Source organism: Pseudochaenichthys georgianus, unplaced genomic scaffold (genome assembly GCF_902827115.2).
Source record: "Pseudochaenichthys georgianus unplaced genomic scaffold, fPseGeo1.2 scaffold_724_arrow_ctg1, whole genome shotgun sequence".
In the NCBI taxonomy this organism is placed as follows: domain Eukaryota; kingdom Metazoa; phylum Chordata; class Actinopteri; order Perciformes; family Channichthyidae; genus Pseudochaenichthys; species Pseudochaenichthys georgianus.
This window is the reverse complement of record NW_027263277.1, coordinates 38,875-64,629: the sequence shown is the minus strand read 5'-3', so window position 1 is coordinate 64,629 and position 25,755 is coordinate 38,875. Positions and strand designations below refer to the sequence as shown.

The 25,755-nt window shown below is 43.1% G+C and overlaps 1 protein-coding gene across 2 annotated transcripts; it reads left to right on the top strand.

Moving 5' to 3' along the window:
- Positions 1–686: 686 nt before the first annotated feature.
- Positions 687–5,152, top strand: LOC117444076 (probable E3 ubiquitin-protein ligase DTX3). Of its 2 annotated transcripts, none has more exons than XM_034079791.2 (3): positions 687–1,414; positions 2,145–2,362; positions 2,949–5,152. In XM_034079791.2, exons 1-3 carry the CDS (start codon positions 1,142–1,144, stop codon positions 3,025–3,027), a joined length of 570 nt encoding a protein of 189 aa, XP_033935682.1. In that variant the 5' UTR covers positions 687–1,141; the 3' UTR covers positions 3,028–5,152. The 2 variants fall into 2 exon arrangements, with proteins under 2 accessions (XP_033935682.1, XP_033935684.1); XM_034079793.2 differs by having other exon boundaries at positions 688–1,402.
- The last annotated feature ends 20,603 nt before the right edge of the window (positions 5,153–25,755 follow it).

Here is a 25,755-nt window from a genome sequence, read left to right as displayed (position 1 = left end):
GTATTTAAGTTATGGGACCAACTGAAAATTTTGGGACTTTGGGACAGGATTGTAGTTCACTAAAGCTACTGTGCAAACATTTCTATGCATTACCGTGACTGAGAAGGAGCCAGCAGAATTGATCGTAGGAGAGATTACACATATTACAAGTTGATTGTTGAGGAGAAGTTGGAGTTTTGCTTTTTATAATTGTGTTGATTCGTACTTTGTTGATATTCAGAAAATGTGCTTTACATTTTAATACTTGAATAAAAGTTATGTTTGGGTTTGTGTTGGATATTCAATGTAGGACCTAAATAAAGCAGGTGCATCACGAGCAACCGAATATCAAACTTGTGTCCATTTGGAAAGAGTTTGGGTTGTCCCCTATAGTCAATAATTGATTTGAACTCCTAAGTACATTACCAAAGTACATTACTTCAGTACAATTTTGATTAAAATAATTTTAGCGTATTTTCATATTACATTATAATTCTCCTTGCAGTATAATTCACTAAATAAGGTATTCGTTATAAATTAAATTACCCAGTGGTATAAACGGTAATTAAATAAGTGCCACATTTAGCAGCTGAATCATTAACTTGATAGACAAATTCATTCATCAATAATTACAATTCAGAAATACAATTTAAACAGACTTAAAATGGAGTATTGTGCTTTAATTTAGAGTAAATTAAAAAAAAAAAAAAATCCAATACAAATAGGTGTGTCTTATTTGGCCAGGGTAGTAACAGTTTTTGTAAAAAATCAATCCATGACACATCAGTAACAAAAACGTGTGTCACTGTCACCTGACTAGTATTTGAATACTTTTAGCATCGTTTTCTAATCAGAGGAAGTTAGAATAAACAGTTGTTGAAAATAACATTAGCGCTGTGTTATTTAATTTATTGATTGTCCTTAAAGGTGGGTTATGTAATTTTGGAGAAACCAGCTCGAGTGCGCTAGAATTTGAAACTACGCAGCCGAAAAAAATCTGCCTCTTCCTTCAGACTTGCTTATGTATGAATTGGTACTTTCCTTAGCTTGACGTCACATTATTTCCGACACACATATCCCTACAAGGAAAGACAACACTTCTCGTCACACCGGAAAATAATGGCAACCACACTAAACAACCACTCCGGTTGTCCCTAAAAGTATGGAGGACTGCGCGATTTGCTTGGACACAGTTCATGAGAGGAAAACGTTAAAGTGCTCTCACTCTTTTTGCTCTGCTTGTATCGACTCGGTATTTAAGTTGAAGCCTGCTTGCCCGATATGCAATACCTACTACGGAGAGTACACGGGGACCCAGCCGGAGGGTAGCATGACGGACATGCGCAGCTATCTGCGCCTGCCCGGCTTCGAGTACTGCGGATCTATCGTCATACAGTACACTTTCCCAGCGGGGATACAAGGGGTAAGACCATGGGTAAGACTGACACTTAGCTACAAGCTACCAGAGGAGGCTACATATCAACACAACAGAGCTCTTGTTTGTTTGACTTCATCAGCTGTTAGTGATTTTACATGTCCACTAGATGGCGCTGTTGTTTGTTATTGAACACAAGTACACAGCATGCCTGTTTTCTATTTTTTTCTTAATGTTTAACAAACAATTTTGTAATTATAACAAAAGTCTAACGATAATGTGATACAGTAGACGAAGGTAGACATATGAAAAAGTATAAAAAGGTAATTTAGTTCCATGAAGATACAATAAAAGAGAAACAACAATAACACATGTATAAGTATTAAAGAGACTTCTAAAATGTTATTAATATAGTTTTGTCTGCTTTGCTGTATTCCTTTTAAATGTAATATCAAATGGTAATTTATGCAAAAACTTTATTTTAACAATGTTTTAGTTGGCTGAAGTAAAAATATAGATTTTGGAGCTGAAAGTTGCTAAACATAAAATGCCAGGTGACCTTGCAGTGATTGCAGTATTACACTCATGCTAGGAACCAGGAATACTTTCTCTATAAAATGTTATTTTAAAAATACAGTCCTTCCCAGTTAAATAGCTGTTTCACAAGGTGTCACCCAAACATTATTCACCAAAAAAAAGAAAAATAATATTCAGGTTTGGGTGTAATCACAAGTTAGACACAGTTGTCATTCATCTTTGTAATATATGCTTGCTCTTGTTTACATTACAGCCTGAACATCCAAACCCCGGGAAGAGGTACGGCAGCACGTCTCGTACGGCCTTCCTGCCAGACAGCGAGGAAGGGGAGAAAGTCCTGAAGCTGCTGAGGAAGGCCTTTGACAGGAGACTCGTCTTCACCGTTGGTCGATCCGTCACCACAGGCCTCAACAACGTCATCACCTGGAACGACATTCATCATAAGACCAACATAGATGGTGGTCCACAAAGGTATGCACATCATTACAGTAAAGTCCTCTATTGTTGTCAACCGTAAGTGTACAGAAATCTGTCTTGTTGGCACATGGTGAAAAAAAGTGTAGTTAATATAAATTAGAGGTGCTTCTACTTTACTTCTACTCTATTAAATCCAACAGGGAAATAGTTGACTTATTACTCCACATTTTTGGACTGCTTAAGCTACCTTTCAGATTCAGAAGCCATTTTCATCCCTGTTCGGCCCGAAGAAAACTATACAATATATATTTTGTATTTATATTTGTATTCAAACTCATAGACAGATTAGCCTGCTGGGAAAGGTGAGGAATTGGTTATAGACACAAGTATTTAATACATTAAAAAAAGCTGATCTGAAGATGGCTCTATATATTTAAGTGGAGAGATCAACAAAGTAAAGCAACAAAGTTAACATGTCTAGCAAATTTGACATTTGGCGGGATAAGTTGTATAACCCTATGATGCAAAGCCTTTTCAAGATACATTTCAATGGATACATTAAAAATCCAGGTTCAGTAAGCTTAAGGTACAGTCTTTATCCTGAGATTTACTTACTGCAGCTTGTCTTTTTCCATTCCAGTTTTGGATATCCAGATCCAGATTATTTGTTCAGAGTTCGAGAGGAGCTTCGTCTTAAAGGAGTCACACCGGATGATTGATGAGTAAAGACAATGAGAAGACATCCTTCAAATTAACTTGACTCTTTGTATTGTTACAAAGTCTCTGATTTTAAGTTCAAGGCTTGTGCAGGACTCTCTGAGGGATGGAGATGAATGCCGCTTAAGTTTTTACTCTATGCAGTCGATACATGGAACTATTATCTTGAGAAATGAAGGTTAGTGGCTTTTCCAAAGAGTTATCAACTGTCTATGCAAATAAACCCTATAACCACAACCTGTACAGTATGTGATCCAACAAAACAAATATTACAGTTAAGTGAAAGGGGTTGTAACAATCATCAGATTTTGTTATTCCTAATATCTTTAGAAACCTGGATCACAGGTCTGGACATTGGACACAGATCAGGTGGTACAATTACGTACCTAGCAAACTGATAGTTAAAGCTTGCTAGAGCAATAAGATGATAATGTATTTGGTATCATCAACGTTTTTTATGTTTAAATGCTGATATGATATTCACGTATGCTGTGGCTTAACATAACCCCCAACAAATGCACTATTTACTAGCTGTTTGAGGACACAATTTAGCAGTTTACAAAAAACATATTTCTCCTATTTTTGGTACAGTTTAAAACATGTCAGGCCAGGAAAGTCATAAAGTATTGATGGGTAAACTTACGCCTTGTTGCTTTTGGAAGGGTATTTTGGCATTATTTTAAGACACTTTTAGAATATCCCCAGTCTTATCCTATAGCACCTCTAATACCATAATAACACATGTTGTGCCTTTTATACATCAGTCAATGTACTAGTGTCAAACAAGAGTATATGGAGTCCAGAACTGTCTTTAAATCTCAAAACATTTGTGATTTTTCCTCTGAATTCCTGCCTTTTGCCTGTGGATACACTAGAGGGTGATGCTCTACTTTTAGAAAGAAATGTTATGTGGCGTCTGCTTCGTATGCAGCTGTATCATCATCACAAACCCTCAGCCCTGCAGCACCTCCCAAACCTCATAGCCCAAAGTCAGTCAGATAGCCGAGCATCTGCTATAGATGATGAGTCATGTGTTTCTATGGGGCTCGGGGCAGTTTTAGCAGCAACGTATTCACAGTGTTTCTATGACGGAGAGAACCGCTATCACCTTTTGTTTGACCACATTGAACTGATCCGCTCCTCATTTCAGTCAGGTGGTTAATGGTTAAAGCTGAGTTGTGGTAGTTACATGCACAGACACACACATTCAATTTAAGAAATCATGGTGATGATAAAATAATTAAATGCTCATCTATTGTTGATTTAAGTGCCCTACCCATCACTAGCACAAAAACACCTGAAAACGTTGTAATCAGAGGAGCTTTATATAAATCTCTTCATGCAGGAAAACTGGACACACAATCTATGATTTTTTTTGGGCATGCATTAAACCGAGTTACAACTGCATCTGAAACATTTCCAGCTGATCATCTTAGTGGCAGTAGCATGGAGTTATGTGATGAGGAAACGGCTTTAACCCATATTTCAGTATCAGGAAGAGTGCACATGTAACAGGCTTACAGTAACTGGACTCTGGTGTTGAGCGGCTGGAGGCGTTCCTGTGGCCTCGGATCTCAGGGCACCCTGCTGCCCTCACAGAGCAGACCAGAACCCATCTGGTCAAACGTACCACCCCCCCTCGCCTTTTCTCCCACAATTCATCAGTCATCCATTTATCATCAGCATCACTTTTCATCTCTTGTCCTCTTATCAGGTTTCCATTAACTGTATGGGTTTTTTTATCTGCTAATCATTTTCCTTTTTTCTTTCCTTCGTTTTATGTGAAAAAACACATTCCTGTTACTGCATTCTGTAGTTTTGTTGTTGTCTATTATAATGTATATATTCTATGACTATGTGTGATATCCCTTTAACATGAGACTGGCTTACAGTGACAGTTTGAGCTTTCTAAATAGTGGAGCAGATTGTGACATCAAAAGAAAAATGGAGCACTGAACCAAATATACAGAGAACCACTGTAGGAAATGTAACCTACATTTGAATATAAGATAGAACGCTTAAGATGGGTTCCAGAAGAACACATCATACCATCTGACTGTATTTCTTTAGGCATTATTGTTCAAATGCAAATTATATGACTTAAAATAAAATGGCATGGCATCAGTATTTTGTCTGCATCTTTCGCAAAAATGTATACTTGAATTGAATGACTCTTTGCCCTTCTCTGCAGGTATTTCCCGTTCCTGTCATTGTCCATCTGGACATCTGGTATTAGGGACAAGGAATTACAGAAATGTTACCAGAGATATAAATATGTATCAATGATTATGCAGAGCAATGATGTGGGCGGATTATACTTGCATCAATGCAAATGGCCAGTGACAAGCCTCCACTACGAAATGGATTGATGACAGAGTGAAAACAAGCTCTTAGCGTATGGATTAAGACCGATACATCTGTAACTGCTTACATTCATTTCCATCAAACGTGGCTCTGCTCTGTTGTGGCAGTAGGACTTGAATATCCTCCCTCTCAGGCGCTGAAATTAGCACCATGGCTTTGGTGATTTTTGGTTTCTAGGTGTGAGTAGACGGCTCATAAAAAGGCTCCCGAGAAACACACAGACGTGCACACACATCAGAGCAGAGATGTGCGATGTTTCCTGTACTAGAGATGATAAGAAAACCATTATGTGACAATGCAGAGCTGTTGTTCTTGCCCCCTCTCCCCACTGTGCTCCTTAATTAGAGTGTCTCATGGCTGTGGGGAGAACCCTGGCACTGCGCCTGTCTCCTCTTCCTCTGGTGCCCATAACACTCAATCACAGACATACCTGTCTATCTGGGTGCAGATTGCATGTATCTCCCTTCACAAGTCACTCCTGTACACACCCTACATATTCATGCCTTTGAAGTTCCTTTTTTACTTTAACCTAGTTTCCTCTTTCACTTCCAACGTTGACAGAGAAAAAGATTCTCTGTCTTTCTTGAATTTTGAAGTATCTTTATCCAAATCACGAAGGACAAACGAGGATATATCAGGCAGTGTTTGTATGTTAGGTAAATGGACAGGAGGAGGCTGAGGAGGCATCTGTCTCCATACACAGTCTTTGTGTGACAGTATGTCAGCACACACTGCTGACATGCTCATTCACTGAGCCTAAGGCTGTTTGCTTAAGAACAGCAAAGTGAAGGTGGGTGTGTGTGTCCTTGACTGCATCTGTGCATATACAGTATGTATGAATATGCACTAGTGATTACTTATGTGTGTGTTTATCGAGGCAGTTTCTCACATTCTGTTCTCTGATTCATAGCCGCAGCTACACAGCTTTGTGTCTGCCTGATTTAGCAGAACAGACCCCTCTGCTTTTCTTAGCAATGCTGACAGATTTACTGACTTACCGCACAGACAGGACACAACAGCCGAGCTGGCAACTATAAGGATCTTTGGCTTGGTTGTCAGCCTCACAGATTGAAGGCTCTGCTCAAGCTGTTCTTCATTAGCAACAGCCGGGGTTCTCCCCAATAAGAGAATAGCAGGTCTATCATCTATCTGAGAGAGATTGAAATGTCCAGTAATTAGCTCTTTAAAATTAAACATAGGAATGGTATACAGTTATGTATAAAAGTGTCTCGAGTCATATCACAAATGTACACAATACCCAACCTGATATCTCAATCGTGTAAAACTGTAAAAACAGGCTGTGCATCGACATGAAAACATTCAATACAAGCTGAACAAAACCAACTACAAATACGGTCTAGAAAATATTTTCTGGGTGCATCTAGTGCCGCCAAACTTCTTTTGTTGTCTTTCCTGTCTGCATCCTCAGCCTTGGCCATCCACACTCAGGCTGACTTGTGTAAGAGCAATTAGCTGTGGCTGTCATGGCAACTAGCATGACCTTTGTCACTTTAAAAATGAAAAATCTCAACCAAGGGCCCTCTTTCTTCTGAACAGCTGCAACACATGTATGGAGCTTTTTACACATTCATGGACTTTTTTTCTTTATATTACAAAAAAGCATACTGAGGCAGGCAGAAATCGTTGCAGTTGGACACTGCACCCATGTCTTCACAGATGATCTGTTAAGTGATCGTCGTTTTAATCACGTTTATTGCAGCCTGGTACATTCAGTATAAGGAGATGGTTCCGGAAATGTTCTGTGATTTCAACAAAGGTTTATTTTATATTCCCATATACTTAAAGAGCAAGACATCAATATGAAACAAAAAAAAGACATGATAAGGTCTCAAGACAAATTTAAAAAAGGCTCACCATCTTTAGGAAATAAGCACCTATTGACATGAGCGTGAATGAACGCAGTGGTTCTCAACTGGTCAGGCCTCGGGACCCACTTTTTCCTTTGTCAATAAATTGCGACCCGAATTTTGAACCACTCAAATCTATTCAACAAAAAATCGTGCTGTAATATACGCTTTTCAGCATACATATTAATTAAGTGAAGTACAGTGCATATATCCCTTCACAGAACTAAAGTATGCTTTTAAAAAAGGTTTAATGAGATGATGGAATCAAAGCTGAACTGTATTATGAAAAGGCCACACATTCTGAAAACCCAACCCCAGCAAGGGGTCTGGGGGGATTCTCCCCCATGAGATTTTTTGAAATACTAACATATAAACTACGCATTCTGGTCGCCTACACTCTGAGAAGAAAATAAATACATCTATTACTACCCGACATATTAATAATATTTTATGCCATTGTTTGTTTTTCACTTTGTTCTGACAGCTGAACTTGCTGCTCCACACAGAGAGAAGAGCAAAGAGGAGATAGTCTGTGTGACTTACTCTAAATTGTGGGTAGGGTAGATAGCCCCCATTGTTCTGTGACCTGTCAATCATCAAACCGGGGGTCATATCTGAAGTTGTACCCATGGATTTCTTTATACATCCATGGGTAGTTCTACTGTAGTTATTTTCCGTGGGGACTTCCGGCAACAATCTTGATTCTGATAGGCCAGAAGACTCGAAGAAACATCAGCTAACATGTTTTATTGAGAAGATGATCACTACGTGACAGAAGTTTTCAACACCGTTTATGGTCTCAGGTACTTCCAGTCCAACGCCTACTGCATGCACAGCGTTTTTCCCAAAAAAATAAGAAGATATTGTAACGTTCTACAAAGGGAGTCGGAAACAGGCTTCAAGTTATTGGGGTTTATTCACTCCTTTGTTCGCACACGGACACAGGTTACATGTTAGGTTGCAGGTTTATCCTCACACACACTCTACACCTCAACTCACACCCATATATAAGGTCAACGTCACAACGTCCCCGCCCTCCCCCGTCTACTCCCCCAACCACAGGCCCGCACCCAGACCAGCATCACTGTGCAGCTCTGTGATTGGCAGAGAGACGGGGGATGCTTGAGTGACACACTCAGCACCCTATACAGGGTCGCTACACTACCCCCCTACTACAAAGTTCCTCGTCCACGAGGAACAAATAAAACCTAGCACAAAAAAAACTATAACTAAACACTGTTAGTAGAACTAAGAAGGTCTGGGTGGACTACCATCCCTTCCAGTGAGACCAGGGCGCATTCTTACCCTCTACAGGAAACGAGGGGTCTCACTATACACTAACTACCACACACAGTGTCTGAACCGACTCGGGGGTCGTGTCTGCCTTCTCGGCAGGGGGGCTAGGGTCAGGGGGACAGGGGGTGCCGGTTCTGGTCCAGGCGGGGAAAAGGGGAAGAAATTGGGGGGAAACTCAGACACTGACAGGGGGCTGCTGCTCTGCTCGCCGAGGGACCTGAGTGGAGGTGTCGAGGGGGAGGCTGTGGGCCCCGGTGTCCCTTGGGCATGTGGAGAAGCGACTCCTCTGTAAGGAGCCAACCTGTCTCTGTGGAGCACAACTTTAGACCACTTCCCCCACCCTCTCACTCTGCAGGGACCAACCCACTGGCTGTCCAGTTTTGGGCACCGGCCTTTCTTCCGTTGTGGGCTGTAGACTCAGACCAGCTCCCCAGCCCGGAAATGCTGCCCTCTTGTCCTGGTGTCATAGTTCCGTTTCTGTCTCACCCCAGCACTTTTCTGCTGATCGTGGGCAAAGGAGCGGAATCAAGCCGGTCCTGAAGTCTCCTGGCGTACTCAGGCCCTGGAGCGTGTCCAGGGAATCTGGCAGCTGACCAAACGCCAAAAACAGCAGGGGTTCGAAGCTCTCTCCCCAACATGAGGAGGGCAGGAGAACAGGCTGAGGACTCCTGGACTGCAGAGCGACATGCCATGAGCCGAGGGGCAGATGCTCGCCCCAGTCGCGCTGGTGCTCAGATGTGAGGATGGCCAGCTGCTGCCCTATGGTGCGATGGAATCTCTCGAATAGTCCGTCGTTCTGAGGTCGCAAGGGGGAGGTGCATGTTTTGTGCATGCCCAGTTGTGTGCACATGGAGGCGAACACCCGGGACTCGAAGTTTCCCCTGGTCACTGTGCAGGGTCTCCGGCACTCCAAACCGGCTGAACATGCCAGCCACCAAGGCATCTGCGACTGTCACTGCTTCCTGATCAGGGAGGGCATACGCCTCTGGCCATTTTGTGAAATAGTCTATGGCCGTGAGGATGTAGCGGTTACCCCTGTTTGACAAAGGTACAGGCCCCACCACATCCACCGCTACTCTCTCCATCGGGGCCCCCACGGGAAACTGTTGCAGCGGAGCATGGGAACGACCACGGGGGCCCTTCTGAGCCATACAAGGGTCACAGCGGCGACAGAAGTCTTCGACATCCCTCCGGCACTGCCCCCAGTAGCAGCCTTGTCGAAGGCGGCGGAGAGTCTTAGTGACGCCAAAGTGCAGAGCCTGCCGTTCCATACATGGCCTTAAATACGCCTCTTGCAGACCCCTCGGGACCACCACTTGCCACCTCTTCTCCCCCGTTGCTGGCTCCTTCCACGCCGCTGTAGTACCCTGACACAGACGTAGAGCCTCAAACTGAGACCACAGCCCCTTGGTTGCTTTGGAGACACTGCCACTTCCTCCCACGGTGGCCGCTGCTGCGACTGACCCACTGCAGTACAGGCTGTAGAACGGCGTCCAGCTTGCTGTTGCTTCCACTCTGCCACGTCCACTGTCTGGAGCTCCCGGCAATAACCTCTTCCACTTGTCGCTGCCGCACAGACGTGTCCTCCTCCAGCAGCTCCTTTTCACGAGTCTCTCTCTTCTCGCAGTAGTGGCATCCGCCGCGGCACACGGGCGGCGGGAGAGAGCGTCTGCATTGTGTGCCGCACCCAGCCCGGTGCTCCACCCTGAAGTCGAAAGCTTGGAGCTCTTCTAGCCACCTGGCGACCTGCCCTTCTGGCTCTTGAACGTCATGAGCCACTGTAATGCAGAGTGATCCGTCCTCACCGTGAACGCCTGCCACATAGGTAGTACTTAAAGTGCCTGATGGACAGCAACTGCCAAAGTTCCCTGCGGTGACGCAGTATCGTCGCTCTGCTTTGTTGAACGCCCGGCTGAAGTATGCCACCACCCGCTCCCCCTCTGGTGTAGTCTGGGAGAGCACTCCGCCACCCAACGCCGCTAGCGTCTGTGTCCAGGGTGAACAGACTGGGGTTGGCTGGGGCGTGAACCGGGGCTCACTCAAGGCACGCCGAAGGCTGTCAAACGCTGCTTGACATTGCTGAGTCCAAGGAAATCACTGTCCTTCTGCAGCAGCTGGAACAGGGGTGCGGCAGTGCAAGCAAAACCCCGTACAAACTTTCTGTAGTACGAGGCCAGGCCCAGGAAACTCTTCAGCTGCTTCTGGTTGCGAGGATTTGGCCAGCCTGCGACCGCCTGCACTTTCTCTTGCAGGGTGCCGATGCCTCACCCCCCACTTTGTGGCCCAGGAAAGTGACCTCTCTCTGCATGAAATGCACTTATCTGGATGTAGCTTCAAACCAGCGGCTCTGATCCTTCCAGCACCACTCTTAGAGATCCCAGGGCGCCTCAAACGAGCTGCCATGCACCAGGATGTCGTCCAGGTAACCAAACACTGCTGGCGGGGATCCAACAGACAGCACCCTGTCCATCAACCGCACAAAGGTGGCGGGGCATTACAAGCCCAAAACTGAGGACCTTGAACTGCCATAGCCCCCGGCCGGTGCAGAAAGCCGTTGTTGGTCTGGCCTCTGGGGCAAGAGGAACTTGGTAATACCCACTGCGGAGGTCCAAGGAAGGAACCACGACGACCCTGAGACCAGGTCCAGGGACTCATCGATGCGGGGAAGGGGAAGGGGGTATGAATCCTTCTTGGTGACCCCGTTCACCGGCCTGTAGTCTGAGCACAGCCGCCAGCCACCTGTCTTCTTCGGGACCATGACTACAGGTGCTGGGAGGCGAGAGAGCGCCTGAGAGAGTTCGATGATGTCTGCCTGCAGCATGCTCTGCACTGCCTCGTCGCAAGCCTGCTGACGAGCCAGGGGAAGTCGGCACGGGCGACACTTGATTGGACGCGAGTCCCCTGTATCAATCTTATATTCTACCATGACACTGGTAATTCTACCAGTTTTATTATTATTATTATTCAATTGTAAACAAACACTGCTCGAAAATATGTCATTGGTCAGAGAGCTGTGGGCATAATGCTGCCTTTTGCAACATCCTACTTGTGTGAGATAGGCTTTTCTTGCTGCCATCAAAACGAAATACAGATCAAAGCTGAACATTGAGAATGAACTGAGAGTGGCAGTCTCAAAACAACAGCCCCGGTTTGAGAAGATCTGCGAGGGAAAGCAAGCACACACAAGTCATTGATAGGCTATGTGTGGAATAGGAATGGTAAAGTGATGTGATCGTTTGCAACCTGCAGTAGAAATAATAGTTAATTAATATATTTTCCTTAAAGAAATTTGAATTTAAAAATCTACTACTCAGAAGGCCTGCCAGTTTTAATTAGGCCAAATTAATTCACAGTATCTATTACAAGCACTTTTGTTCATGTGTAATCCATAATCAAATATACAATTATAGTTGGATCTTTGTATCTTCTTATTATTAGCAGAGAAAATGTAATGTTTTTACAACAATATACAATTAATCCTACCAATATAGATGGGAACCGGGTTGGGGGGGTCCCGAAAATATTTCCAATTACCCAAGGGGGGCCCGACTGAAAAAGTTTGGGAACCACTGGCCTATAAAGTTATGGATATTAGAAAGTTATTTTCATCGAAGCAGGCGTCACAAGCTGCAGCAGCATCAGCTGCAGCTGACAACAATGTCATCACCAGCAGTGAAGACACGGATGATGTTTCAGGTTTGTGAATCTAATGGTGATATCCAGAGGCACGGGAAGGCATTTTGAGTGGGGGTGCTGAGGTGCTGGACTCCAGTGAACACTATTACGGGCACTATAGAGCACGCACAAAAGTGTGAGCACCAAGGGCGCTACAGTGGAATGTTCTACTGCAACACTCCCCACACGCAAACACACAGTACACCCGCGACTGTTACAATGAAGGCTCGATAATCAGCTCACGGCACATGGGGAGCGGACCTCACCTCTTCTAGGGGGTCCGGGGGGATGCTCCCCCGGGAAGATTTTTTTTAAATATTGAAGTTATAAGCATCAATCTGGTGCACTTTGAGAGCAACATTAAGAGATCTATGGATACATCTCTCAACATCCATATGAAACACAACTGTAATCAGATGTTCTTTTTCTTTATGGATATTTTACAAATCACTCCCCTTTCAAACTGTATTCTTGTTTTACTGCCATATAGTATTTCATAACTGTTTTTCCTTTATTCTGTTGATTTTTTTATAACGATAATGATCATATGAAGGTGTGCCGCGGAAATAATCTTTTGAATAATTTGTGACCAAACTGTTTGAGACCCACTGAGATAACTTAGACTAAAGTTAACTATCTTAATTCTAAAAACTCAGAGAGTCCTTTAGCTCACCTGAGTCTCTCAGGCTGAGAGGAGAGGACTCTCAAGCACAAGCACACTTTTATTTCCATGCATTTCTATTTCTGATTGGTCTGGTTTCTTGCCTCTGTTGCATTCACTGAACACAGGAAATTACAGTCCTGCCGTCCTCTCTAGTGTCATGATGAGGTTCACGTAAAGCATGGTTAATGTATTATATTATTGAGGTAGAATTGTCCGGGGCTACAGAAAAAACATTCGGGGCAGGCCAGGCGAGCACACACACTACAAAGATGTAAAATATTATTTTACGAACAATGTGGAATTTATTGGCTACATATTACACAGATTATGCACAGCGGGAGCAGCATTAACCGTCAAATAATAATTCAGACAGGGGAGCTCCGCACCGCCTGCCTGCCGCTTGGGGGTGCTGCAGCGCCCTCAGCACCCCCTTTCCCACGCCCATGGTGATATCTGCACTCTGGCTGACTGAGTGAAGTGAAAAAGAGTGATGTAACGTTAATGTTATTCTTTCACACACACATACGGGTATTGGGCCGAGCGCGACACCGTACTTCCGGTATTCACCGTTTTACGCGAGGTGCAAGCAGCCGTACACCGTCTAGGTGTTGCTAAGCTTCCTGTACTGAATATCATAGTCTACTGCCTTAATCAATATCTAGTCAACTCTAAAATACCACATATATGCAATGGCATGACAATATTATTGTGACAAGTGGGGTATTCACCTGGTGTTTCCAGAAATTAGACGTAGATGCAGCCAAAATCGACGAAGGCCACTGTCGTTTTTCCATACATCTGCAGGCAGTCTGTAAGGGCAATCCGACAACCCACACAGCTCTAGTTTACGCTGGTAACGACCTAGAGCACACCCCTCAAGTCCAGAGATGTAATCCGAAGACATGCAGCGATTTCTTCGGTCGTTAATTCAGAAAAAAAATCTAGTGCGCTTTGCCTGGCTATGTTAGCTAGCTGTTTATATTAGCACCTCCAGGATATTTGCACCTCCAGGAAAATGGCGTATTTATATATATATGGCGCGTGTTGCATTGTGGGTAGCTCGTGACGTCACTGTGTGTGAAAGAATAGCTAGTAAACAAGGAGTAACCACACTAAGTATACCCTATGTTAGTATGTATACAGAACATGACTACAAATTATCCTAAGATGTAACGTTAACCCTTCATACCTCTTAAGACACTAAAATAACGTATTCCAATTTTTATTATGTTTTCACGCATGGAATTATAATAATAATAATAATAATGCATTTTATTTATGGGCGCCTTTCAAAGCTCTCAAGGACACCTTACAGAGCACACAGTAATACAAGACTTAAAAAATACTTTAAAAAAACAGAGACTTAAAAACAACAATCAGTTTAGCAGAGATTAAGAAATGGAATATGCCAGTTTAAAAAGGTGTGTTTTCAGGCTGGATTTGAAGGTTGGGAGTGAGTCCATATTGCGGATGTCTTGTGGGAGAGAGTTCCAGAGACGGGGGGCAGAGTGGCTGAAGGCTCGTGACCCCATGGTGATCAGGCGGGCAGAAGGTACAGAGAGTTGGAAGGCAGAGGAGGATCGGAGAGTACGAGAGGGAGTGTAGGTGTGAAGGAGCTCAGAGAGATATGGAGGTGCAAGAGTGTGAAGGGCCTTGAAGGTGAGGAGCAGCACTTTGAAGTCTATGCGCTGCTTAACGGGGAGCCAGTGGAGTTGTTGGAGAACCGGAGTGATATGATTAATGAAAGGAGTTCTGGTGATGATACGGGCGGCTGAGTTTTGGACCTGTTGGAGCTTACGTAGGGATTTCTGAGGAAGACCAGAGAGGATGGAGTTGCAATAATCGATACGGGACGTAACAAGGGCGTGGACGAGGATGGCGGTGCTGTTGGGTGCGAGTGACGGGCGGAGGCGGTTAATATTGCGGAGGTGGAAGTAGGCAGATCCAGTGATGTTGTTGATGTGAGCTTCAAATGATAAGGTGCTGTCAAGGATGACACCCAGACTCTTAACTTGGGGGGAGGGTGAGACTGGGGAGTTGTCAATAGTGAGGAAGAATTTGTCAGTTTTAGCCAGAGTGGACTTGGAGCCAACGAGGAGAAGCTCGGTTTTATCACTGTTGAGTTTTAAGAAGTTTGATTTCCAGTAAGCAGTCGGAAAGGGCAGTGGGGGGGGAGAGTGGAGGTGGGTTTGGTGGAAAAATAGAGCTGGGTGTCATCCGCGTAGCAGTGCAATTGGATTGCGTATTTTCTGAAGATATGGCCGAGAGGTAGGAGGTAGGTGATAAATAGGAGGGGGCCCAAGACAGAACCCTGAGGAACACCAGTGAAGACTGGATGGGACTGTGATTTGAAGTGTTTGAGTTGGACAAAGTGAGTACGGCCGGAGAGGAAAGATCTAAACCAGGTGTGGGATGTGTCAGTGATACCAATGGAAGATAATCTGTCAAGGAGGATTTGGTGTGAGATGGTGTCAAAGGCTGCAGTCAGGTCAAGGAGGATGAGTATGGATAAGAGCCCAGAGTCAGCTGCTACTAGGAGGTCGTTTGTGATTTTAACCATGGCCGTCTCTGTACTGTGTGAGGAGCGGAAGCCAGACTGAAATTCTTCAAAAAGATTATTGTTGTTCAGATGAGTATGGACTTGGGCTGCAACTGTTTTTTTGAGTATCTTGGAGACAAATGGTAAATTTGAAATTGGGCGAAAATTATTCATGTTGTTGGGGTCCGCACCAGGTCTCTTGAGAATAGGGGTTATTGCACCTGTTTTGAGGGATGAGGGGACGAGACCAGAGGTAAGGGAGGAGTGAATTATGTCGGTAATTAAAGCGGAGAGAGAAGGTAGACATGCTTTAACTAGGTGGGTAGGAAGGGGGTCAAGCTGGCAGGTGGATGATTTTGATTTCCGAATGAGATTTGATATTTCAGCGACAGTGGGAAGTTCGAAGCTGGATAGTGGGGAGGAGAGGGGAGCATACGGAGTTGAGTGAAGTGATGTATAGCTGGAGGAGGTCAGTTGCTGGTGAATATTTTAGATTTTGGCATTTGTCATGTCTCTGCAGGCCATCAGGGGACAGTGCAGACAGGTGGACATGGAGCTGGAGGAAGATAACCTGGCTGCCATGCCTCTGCAGGCCACCAGGAGGCAGCGCAGGCAGGAGAACATGGAGCTGGAGGAAGATAACCTGGCTGCCATGCCTCTGCAGGCCACCAGGAGGCAGTCTGACAGACAGGAGTACATGGAGCTGGAGGAAGATAACCTGGCTGTCATGCCTCGGCAGGTCACCAGGGTGTAGCGCAGACAGGAGGAAATGGAGCTGCAGGAAGTTCACCTGGCTGTCATGCCTCGGCAGGCCACCAGGAGGCAGTCTGACAGACAGGAGGACATGGAGCTGGAGGAAGATAACCTGGCTGTTCCTGCAGAGGAAGAGGAGCAGCTCCTCCCGACACACATATGATATCTAGCCTATCCCATGGTATATAATACATGATAATTCAGCCCCTGCTCAGAGTACAGATGTCCTGATGGCAGAACTTCAGAGCTTCATACCTGAACAATTCAGATTTCCTTTTAAATCACAAAAATTCAGACTTTCTCTAAATGTTCTGACCTTTTCCTAAATTTCAAAATCATGACTCTTTCTGAAAATCACAATATATTGACTTTTTCTCTAAACCGAACACATTTTGACATTTTTGCAGAATTTGAGTTCAGTTTAATTTGTTCAGTTCAGTTTGTGGTGAAGGCTTTAGTGATGGGAATTATGGCTCTTTGAAGGGAGCCGGATCGTATGGCTCCGTTCCTTTCAAAGAGCCGTTTTTAAAGGGGGCGGGGTTACAGGTTTATCTGCGAAATGATCTCCAGGATAATGATTGACTGTATTGCCAGACCTAATGTCAATAATCTGCATTGTAAACATGACACAAGGTGGCGCTGTATCCATGTCAGTTATGTCAGTGAATGTACTTAGAATTTACCCTCTATGTGTTAAGTAAATAAAGTTGCCTTGAATTAAATTCACGCAACCCTTAATATCAGATGCTGTGTTTTTAAGTGGCGATGGAGATTATTAGTTGCCCCTGCTTTAAAGGATATGCTGCCTTTACAAATGGTGCGCTTTGTCACTGCCTGGGTTCTGGTTGAAGTGCATCCAAATGCTGCTGCGTTTCCCGTTTGGCTCATTTTCCATCTGAAAAACACGTGGTCTCCCTGTCCTGCACCACTTGTTATGACTTCTCTCCCTCTATTCCCCTAAGACCCACCCCATCTCACTCCTCGTGCTGAAACCTGCCAATCAGAGTGGGGGGGCGGGTCTTCACAGAATCCGTTTCGGGAACAAAATCAAGCTTCTTAAAAGGCGAGTGGATTTTGGCAGGCAGTGAGTGCGGACCAACGACAACAAGAACGGCTCTCACCAAGTACGACTCCGGTCCCCTCGTTCGTACCAAAGAGCCGTTCAAAAGAATCGGCTCTTTGGTACGACTCGGTTCCCCTCGTTCGTACCAAAGAGCCGTTCAAAAGAATCGGCTCTTTGGTACGACTCGGGTCCCCTCGTTCGTACCAAAGAGCCGTTCAAAAGAATCGGCTCTTTGGTACGACTCGGGTCCCCTCGTTCTTCCCAAAGAGCCGTTCAAAAGAATCGGCTCGCTCGCGAGCCGATTCGACATCAGCGACATCAGCAGGAGAGGACTCTTTAAAGTAGAGACACCACATGCTGATATACACCTGAACATCAGCAGGAGAGGACTCTTTAAAGTAGAGACACTACATACTGATATACACCTGAACATCAGCAGGAGAGGACTCTTTAAAGTAGAGACACTACATACTGATATACACCTGAACATCAGCAGGAGAGGACTCTTTAAAGTAGAGACACTACATACTGATATACACCTGAACATCAGCAGGAGAGGACTCTTTAAAGTAGAGACACTACATACTGATATACACCTGAACATCAGCAGGAGAGGACTCTTTAAAGTAGAGACACCTACATACTGATATACACCTGAACATCAGCAGGAGAGGACTCTTTAAAGTAGAGACACTACATACTGATATACACCTGAACATCAGCAAGAGAGGACTCTTTAAAGTAGAGACACTACATACTGATATACACCTGAACATCAGCAGGAGAGGACTCTTTAAAGTAGAGACACTACATACTGATATACACCTGAACATCAGCAGGAGAGGACTCTTTAAAGTAGAGACACTACATACTGATATACACCTGAACATCAGCAGGAGAGGACTCTTTAAAGTAGAGACACTACATACTGATATACACCTGAACATCAGCAGGAGAGGACTCTTTAAAGTAGAGACACTACATACTGATATACACCTGAACATCCAGCAGGAGAGGACTCTTTAAAGTAGAGACACTACATACTGATATACACCTGAACATCAGCAGGAGAGGACTCTTTAAAGTAGAGACACTACATACTGATATACACCTGAACATCAGCAGGAGAGGACTCTTTAAAGTAGAGACACTACATACTGATATACACCTGAACATCAGCAGGAGAGGACTCTTTAAAGTAGAGACACTACATACTGATATACACCTGAACATCAGCAGGAGAGGACTCTTTAAAGTAGAGACACTACATACTGATATACACCTGAACATCAGCAGGAGAGGACTCTTTAAAGTAGAGACACTACATACTGATATACACCTGAACATCAGCAGGAGAGGACTCTTTAAAGTAGAGACACTACATACTGATATACACCTGAACATCAGCAGGAGAGGACTCTTTAAAGTAGAGACACTACATACTGATATACACCTGAACATCAGCAGGAGAGGACTCTTTAAAGTAGAGACACTACATACTGATATACACCTGAACATCAGCAGGAGAGGACTCTTTAAAGTAGAGACACTACATACTGATATACACCTGAACATCAGCAGGAGAGGACTCTTTAAAGTAGAGACACTACATACTGATATACACCTGAACATCAGCAGGAGAGGACTCTTTAAAGTAGAGACACTACATACTGATATACACCTGAACACCAGCAGGAGAGGACTCTTTAAAGTAGAGACACTACATACTGATATACACCTGAACATCAGCAGGAGAGGACTCTTTAAAGTAGAGACTCTACATACTGATATACACCTGAACATCAGCAGGAGAGGACTCTTTAAAGTAGAGACACTACATACTGATATACACCTGAACATCAGCAGGAGAGGACTCTTTAAAGTAGAGACACCACATGCTGATATACACCTGAACATCAGCAGGAGATGACTCTTTAAAGTAGAGACACTACATACTGATATACACCTGAACATCAGCAAGAGATAACTCTTTAAAGTAGAGACACTACATACTGATATACACCTGAACATCAGCAGGAGAGGACTCTTTAAAGTAGAGACACTACATACTGATATACACCTGAACACCAGCAGGAGAGGACTCTTTAAAGTAGAGACACTACATACTGATATACACCTGAACACCAGCAGGAGAGGACTCTTTAAAGTAGAGACACTACATACTGATATACACCTGAACATCAGCAGGAGAGGACTCTTTAAAGTAGAGACACTACACACTGATATACACCTGAACATCAGCAGGAGAGGACTCTTTAAAGTAGAGACACTACATACTGATATACACCTGAACATCAGCAGGAGAGGACTCTTTAAAGTAGAGACACTACATACTGATATACACCTGAACATCAGCAGGAGAGGACTCTTTAAAGTAGAGACACTACATACTGATATACACCTGAACATCAGCAGGAGAGGACTCTTTAAAGTAGAGACACTACATACTGATATACACCTGAACATCAGCAGGAGAGGACTCTATAAAGTAGAGACACTACATACTGATATACACCTGAACATCAGCAGGAGAGGACTCTTTAAAGTAGAGACACTACATACTGATATACACCTGAACATCAGCAGGAGAGGACTCTTTAAAGTAGAGACACTACATACTGATATACACCTGAACATCAGCAGGAGAGGACTCTTTAAAGTAGAGACAGACACTACATACTGATATACACCTGAACACCAGCAGGAGAGGACTCTTTAAAGTAGAGACACTACATACTGATATACACCTGAACATCAGCAGGAGAGGACTCTTTAAAGTAGAGACACTACATACTGATATACACCTGAACATCAGCAGGAGAGGACTCTTTAAAGTAGAGACACTACATACTGATATACACCTGAACATCAGCAGGAGAGGACTCTTTAAAACCCTTCTGTAAAACTGCCTGTGAAAGACTCACTTAATTAGATTTGACTCCTTTTGATCTTCATTACCAAAACGCAAAGACCCAAAACGCTTCTCCTACGTTGTGTTAGTTAGTCAGTGGTTGTATAACTTTATTTAAACCTTTTTTCTAGACAGGTTTTAATAGAAAAAGATGAAATGTAATAACTGTGTTAACCTGTTAAGCCCTGAGCCTGTTTTCCAGAGGCCTGTACTACGAAGCCGGTTCAACAGACTCTGGATCTCTCTGAGTTACCCGGTTTACCTAATCCAAAACAAACGCGCTCTCGCTAAGCGGTCCTACGACGCTGGTTATCAACTCCGTAACTCAGGGTTTCTCTGTCCGGCTGAGTGCGCGTTCACATGAAAGGGGCGGGGCTAGCAACATTTGACCAATCACAAATATGGAGAAGCGTACTGACAGCGCAGCGTCATACTTCCTGAATGAAATGTCAACTATAATATTAGACACATGAAGAAGTTAAACTTTAAACATGACTTAAACACTTGATCAGGATCAAAGCTCAGAGCTGCAGCTGCAAGGTGAACACAGCTGGAGCAGAACAAGTGTTGGAATGCGTCCATCAGCAGGTTCATGATATCACTGCCCGTCTAACACACCGTCTGACTTTCATCACCTCTGACTCCAGAGTTTCCTCAACTTAACGTGTTGCTTTAAATAATGCTTCTGCATCCAGTCTGTGACGCTGTGAGTGCTGCACGGCCAGATACGGCTCAGCTGACTCGGATCAGGAGATATGTGATACATTATGAAGTGACAACCCAGTCTCACGGCATCTCGTGTTCACCAACACGATTTTTAATCTATTGATTCGTGTTCACCAACACGATTTGCTCCTTTTTTTCGTGTTGCACAGCACGATTTTAAAAGCAATGTATTTCTACTGCCTGCAGCACGTCTTTTTCTCCGGTCGGGTCGTGGAAGACCGGAAGCTGTGTGGTTCATAAAAACATGTTCTTACTCAATATCAAGCCACAATTATTGCTTTTATTTTAAATCGTATAATTTCGGACTTTTGTTGCTGTGAGGGAAATAAATGGGGCTCAGAGCCTCAGGATACTGAAATCTGTATTTTTAAATATTTGTTCCTTCTAATTTGTTATTCTTTTCAAAATAACACACTGTTATTTACTCACCAATAACACACAATTATCCTTGCTTTTATTTATTGGTTTAATTCCATAATCTCTGGCTTTTTTGCTGTCCGTCAGGAACTGAATTTCAAAATAAAAATAACCGGAAACAGACGTAGGCCTATAAGGGACATTTCGAACATCATTGCGATTGTCAACATTTCTGAGTTTAGGATGGCCGAAGACACTACACTACCCAGAATCCCCAGCTATCGGTTAGGACTACAGTCCCCGTAAGGTTACGCAGAGCGTCCAACAGCTGTGTGAAATGGAACGAAACCACGCCAGATTATCCAAAACTGGAATCGAACGCCCCTCCAGAACTACACATGCTGGCTATTGTGTTTCGCAAAATGTTCTATGGGATGTCTCGACTGAACGTTTTCGTTTTTCCCACAATTAGAAGTTGCCATTATTAAACACATTGGTGTTATCAAATGTAAAACATATAATTAATAAATGGGTGAAAATCACTTGTGTCCATAAAGCGCAGCATTAATATATACCCACATGACAGCTCATTGCTACTTTGTAATTCTACTCCACGACAATTCAGAGGTTGACCTGGTATTTTTACTCCACTGCATTTATTTGAGTTACTTTGCAGATTCTGATTAATGATGTGAAATATAAACAACCCTTAAATCAGACTTTAGTTACACCTGAGTAACATTCAGGTAAGGTGATTGTGAAGTGCCAACAATCAGGAGAGATATTTGATAGTTGGTGCTTGAGAAGACTAAACATGTATCTGCAATTGACATTAATGGAAACGAATAATAAAGTATATTAATTACTCGTTATTCTCTACTAATAGTTAATTAAAGACTGTATATTATGGCTATTTTGCACATCCCTTTCAAGATTTCAAAGGTTATTGACATATCATACACAACTATGGTGTAGTTATGCAATGAATGAAACACTTGGGTCACAGGTTCCTCAACAGTGCATTACAAGACATCTATCAATGTGTGTGTACCTCCACCATTAAACTGTCATATTCTGCACATTTCTTATTCTATCTACATACATAAGAGTATAATTCATGTGTATAATATCAGTTAAAATAAGTGCTTCAACATAGTTAACATTGCAGGAAAGCAATATATTAGACGTTAAGTACTTTGTTTGTTTGTACCTTAATCTGTTATTTAATGTTTAAATAAAGGTTAATCCGTTTTTCTGTTTTGCACCTCCTATTAATATCTTTGTACATCCTGCACTAAACTGTTTTATTGTAGAGATCACTTATAGTATCTTCTTGATTTTTTATATTCTATATTTCTATATTTATACTTTCCCCCTATGAAAGTATGTACTCTTAATATTTTTTTAATCAAATATAACACATAAAAACAATAATTCAATAACGTGCTTTCACCACTAGGAGGTGCACACGAGGTGCACACAGCCATAATAACTTTGTATTATTAGTGTGTATGTACAACATCTGAAGATGTATAGTTTCATGCATGCTTTCACATAATTTTACAGCATATTGCTATACTATTTCAGACTCAGTATTTACATTCTTACATTCAAAGAAAATCAGTAATATCTTTAAAAACTACAGTCCTTTTCTATCAGCTGTGCACCGTTATGCTGTAAATATAACCTATCTGTGAACTAGATCAAATGTAAAAGTGAGCCGAATTAGTGTTGATACTGCAAGGAGACGTATTGTGTGAAGAGAAATTGAAGATATTGTTTAATTGTTGATATATTTATGATCCACGTCAAGTATTCAGTTTCGGCGGCATTTCTTCAGTTTTTCCAAAGGTCTTCTCATCAGGGCTCTATAAATAAAGAACTACGGCAGATCTGTAATATGTAATGCAGCAGAACCGTGTATTACAATGCCGTTATGTGATGACTTCCAAAGAGAAAAGCAAGAGCACTCGGAATTAAGTATTATTTTATTCTTTTAAAATGTTTTCAGATTTCATATAATATAAACACCAAATCCCAGCATGCATTGCGGCTAACACATCCAATCAGCGAGCTGAGGATCTAGGGTAATCGCTCGAAATGCCTACGTCTGTTTCCGGTTATTTTTATTTTGAAATTCAGTTCCTGACGGACGCCAAAAAAGCCCGAGATTATGGAATTAAACCAATAAATAAAAGCAAGGATAATTGTGTGTTATTGGTGAGTAAATAACAGTGTGTTATTTTGAAAAGAATAACAAATTAGAAGGAAAAAAAGATTTAAAAATACAGATTTCAGTATCCTGAGGCTCTGAGCCATTTATTTCCCTCACAGCAACAAAAGTCCGAAATTATACGATTTAAAATAAAAGCAATAACTGTGGCTTGATATTGAGTAAGAACATGTTTTTATGAACCACACAGCTTCCGGTCTTCCACGACCCGACCGGAGAAAAAAGGCTTGTTTGAGACACATTAGAGGCTTCTCAATACTCAAATTTCCCCTCCTCGACTCCTCGACTCCTCGGTCCTCCGGTAGTGACCCGGAAATGAATTTCAGCGCGCCATTTTGAAGGACGTCTCATTTCTCTAAATGCACACCGAGGACCGAGGATCGAGCGTCGAGGAGGCTCTCTGGAGGAGCTATAACCGAGGATACACTGATGGTTCCTCCACGGCTCCTCCGCGGATGCATTTCCGGGAACGGTGGAGGCGTGACGCACGGCCGGACTTATCTCAGCCAATGACAGCTCTGCATGCATCCCCTGGATATTATTTTAGAAACTGCTCTCATCGCAACGCGATGTTTACAGTGAGAACAGCTGTGAGGTCCTGCAGAAAGCAGAGCAGTGTGTAAAATAAATATCACTCAGTATAACAGACCTACTCTCTTTATTTGCTTTAGTTTAGTAGATATATACAAACAAAGAGTCGATATTTTTCTAAAACCATTTAGTGCTTCACATAATAAAATACACAACGGCTGTAGCCTGATTATGCTTTAGGAGCTGTAGGTGTGTGTGGTACAGTGTGTGTGTGTGTGTGTGTGTGTGTGTGTGTGTGTGTGTGTGTGTGTGTGTGTGTGTGTGTGTGTGTGTGTGTGTGTGTGTGTGTGTGTGTGTGTGTGTGTGTGGTACAGTGTGTAGGTGTGTCCTGTACAGTGTGTAGGTGTGTGTGTGGTACAGTGTGTGCGCAGATGCGGCGGACGGACAGGTCTCAGTTGGTTTGGTGTCCTCTGCTTACTTTAATACTTGCAAATACAACTTTTGGCCCGTAATTTCAATTCCCCATTTCAGCGACCAGAGAGAGGGGGGGGATATATCCAGTCTCTGATTGTGTTACGTTATTATGAGAGTGCTCTCATACTTTAAATTGCATATATTTATATAAATATATTTGTGTGTGTGTGTCCGCATCTGTAGCCTGGTATTGTCTCATTATACCGCACTCTCAATGAATTCAAGGTAAATATGTGGGGGAACAATGTTCAGCTGATCTAACAGAGATTATAAAATATGACAAAACACTCGACAGCTGATGCAGCTGTTGCCACGTAATAATGAACGGACGTCGCTTTAATATGACCGCTCAGAGGAGAGGAGTTCTCATTTCTTTAAACGTCTGCTGCTTCCCCTCCTCTCTCCTCGGTTCCCCTCCTCGGTCCTCCGCTCGCATCTCCTGTGGGCGGGACTAAGTCTCGAGGAGGGGAGTCGAGGAGGGGAGTCGAGGAGGGGAAATTTGAGTATTGAGAAGCCTCTATTGCGGCTCGCCTCGAAAGTAGACGAGAGTAGCCGATCGCAGCCGGGGGAGGTGTCAAAAAGCTCGTCTTAAATCGGACAGCTCGGACTCGGAGTCGGCTTGACTGGCTGGGTTTGCAATGGCGGAAATTGCGTTGGCATTTTTCGTTGCAGATGAAGTGGATGCAATAGAAATCCCACATGTATTGTATGGAGAATGACATGATGATGAACCACGACTGGGTTCCATAATTAGAAATGCTCCACCCTCTTAATGTTTGCAAAACTGATAGGTGGACAGGCTACAAATGATCAGTCCTTCAGATCTGCACACATGAAGCTTAATGAGCATGAATTGAACAGACCTGCTGCTGTGTTCATTCTTTAGCTGCCACTTTAAGCTTTATGATGTGTACAACATGGATGTAATTTGATTTAATCTTGCCATTTTAAATGATGTATTCAATAAATAAGGTTAAACCAAATCATTACATTACAATATATTTTATTGTAATGATATGGTTTAACTTAAAGAGAAACTTTATTGTTATTGCACATATTACAGGTACTGAGACAACGAAATGCAGTTTAGCTTCTAACCAGGTGCAACAAGCAGTGAAGTGGAAAGTAATGTTCACAATCTACAGAATAACATATAGAATGAATTGAATGATGAATAAACAGTGGGGTATGAATACACTAGATATCAGCCTGAGAGCAGTATGAACAGTGTGTATGAATACACTAGATATCAGCC

Bases quoted from the DNA above. Each gene is read 5' to 3' on its own strand.
- LOC117444076 (XM_034079791.2), top strand. From the start codon at position 1,142: ATGGAGGACTGCGCGATTTGCTTGGACACAGTTCATGAGAGGAAAACG. The intron at 1,415-2,144 runs GTAAGACTGACA...TTTACATTACAG, and splicing joins TACAAGGGGTAAGACCATGG to CCTGAACATCCAAACCCCGG. The intron at 2,363-2,948 runs GTATGCACATCA...TTTCCATTCCAG, and splicing joins ATAGATGGTGGTCCACAAAG to TTTTGGATATCCAGATCCAG.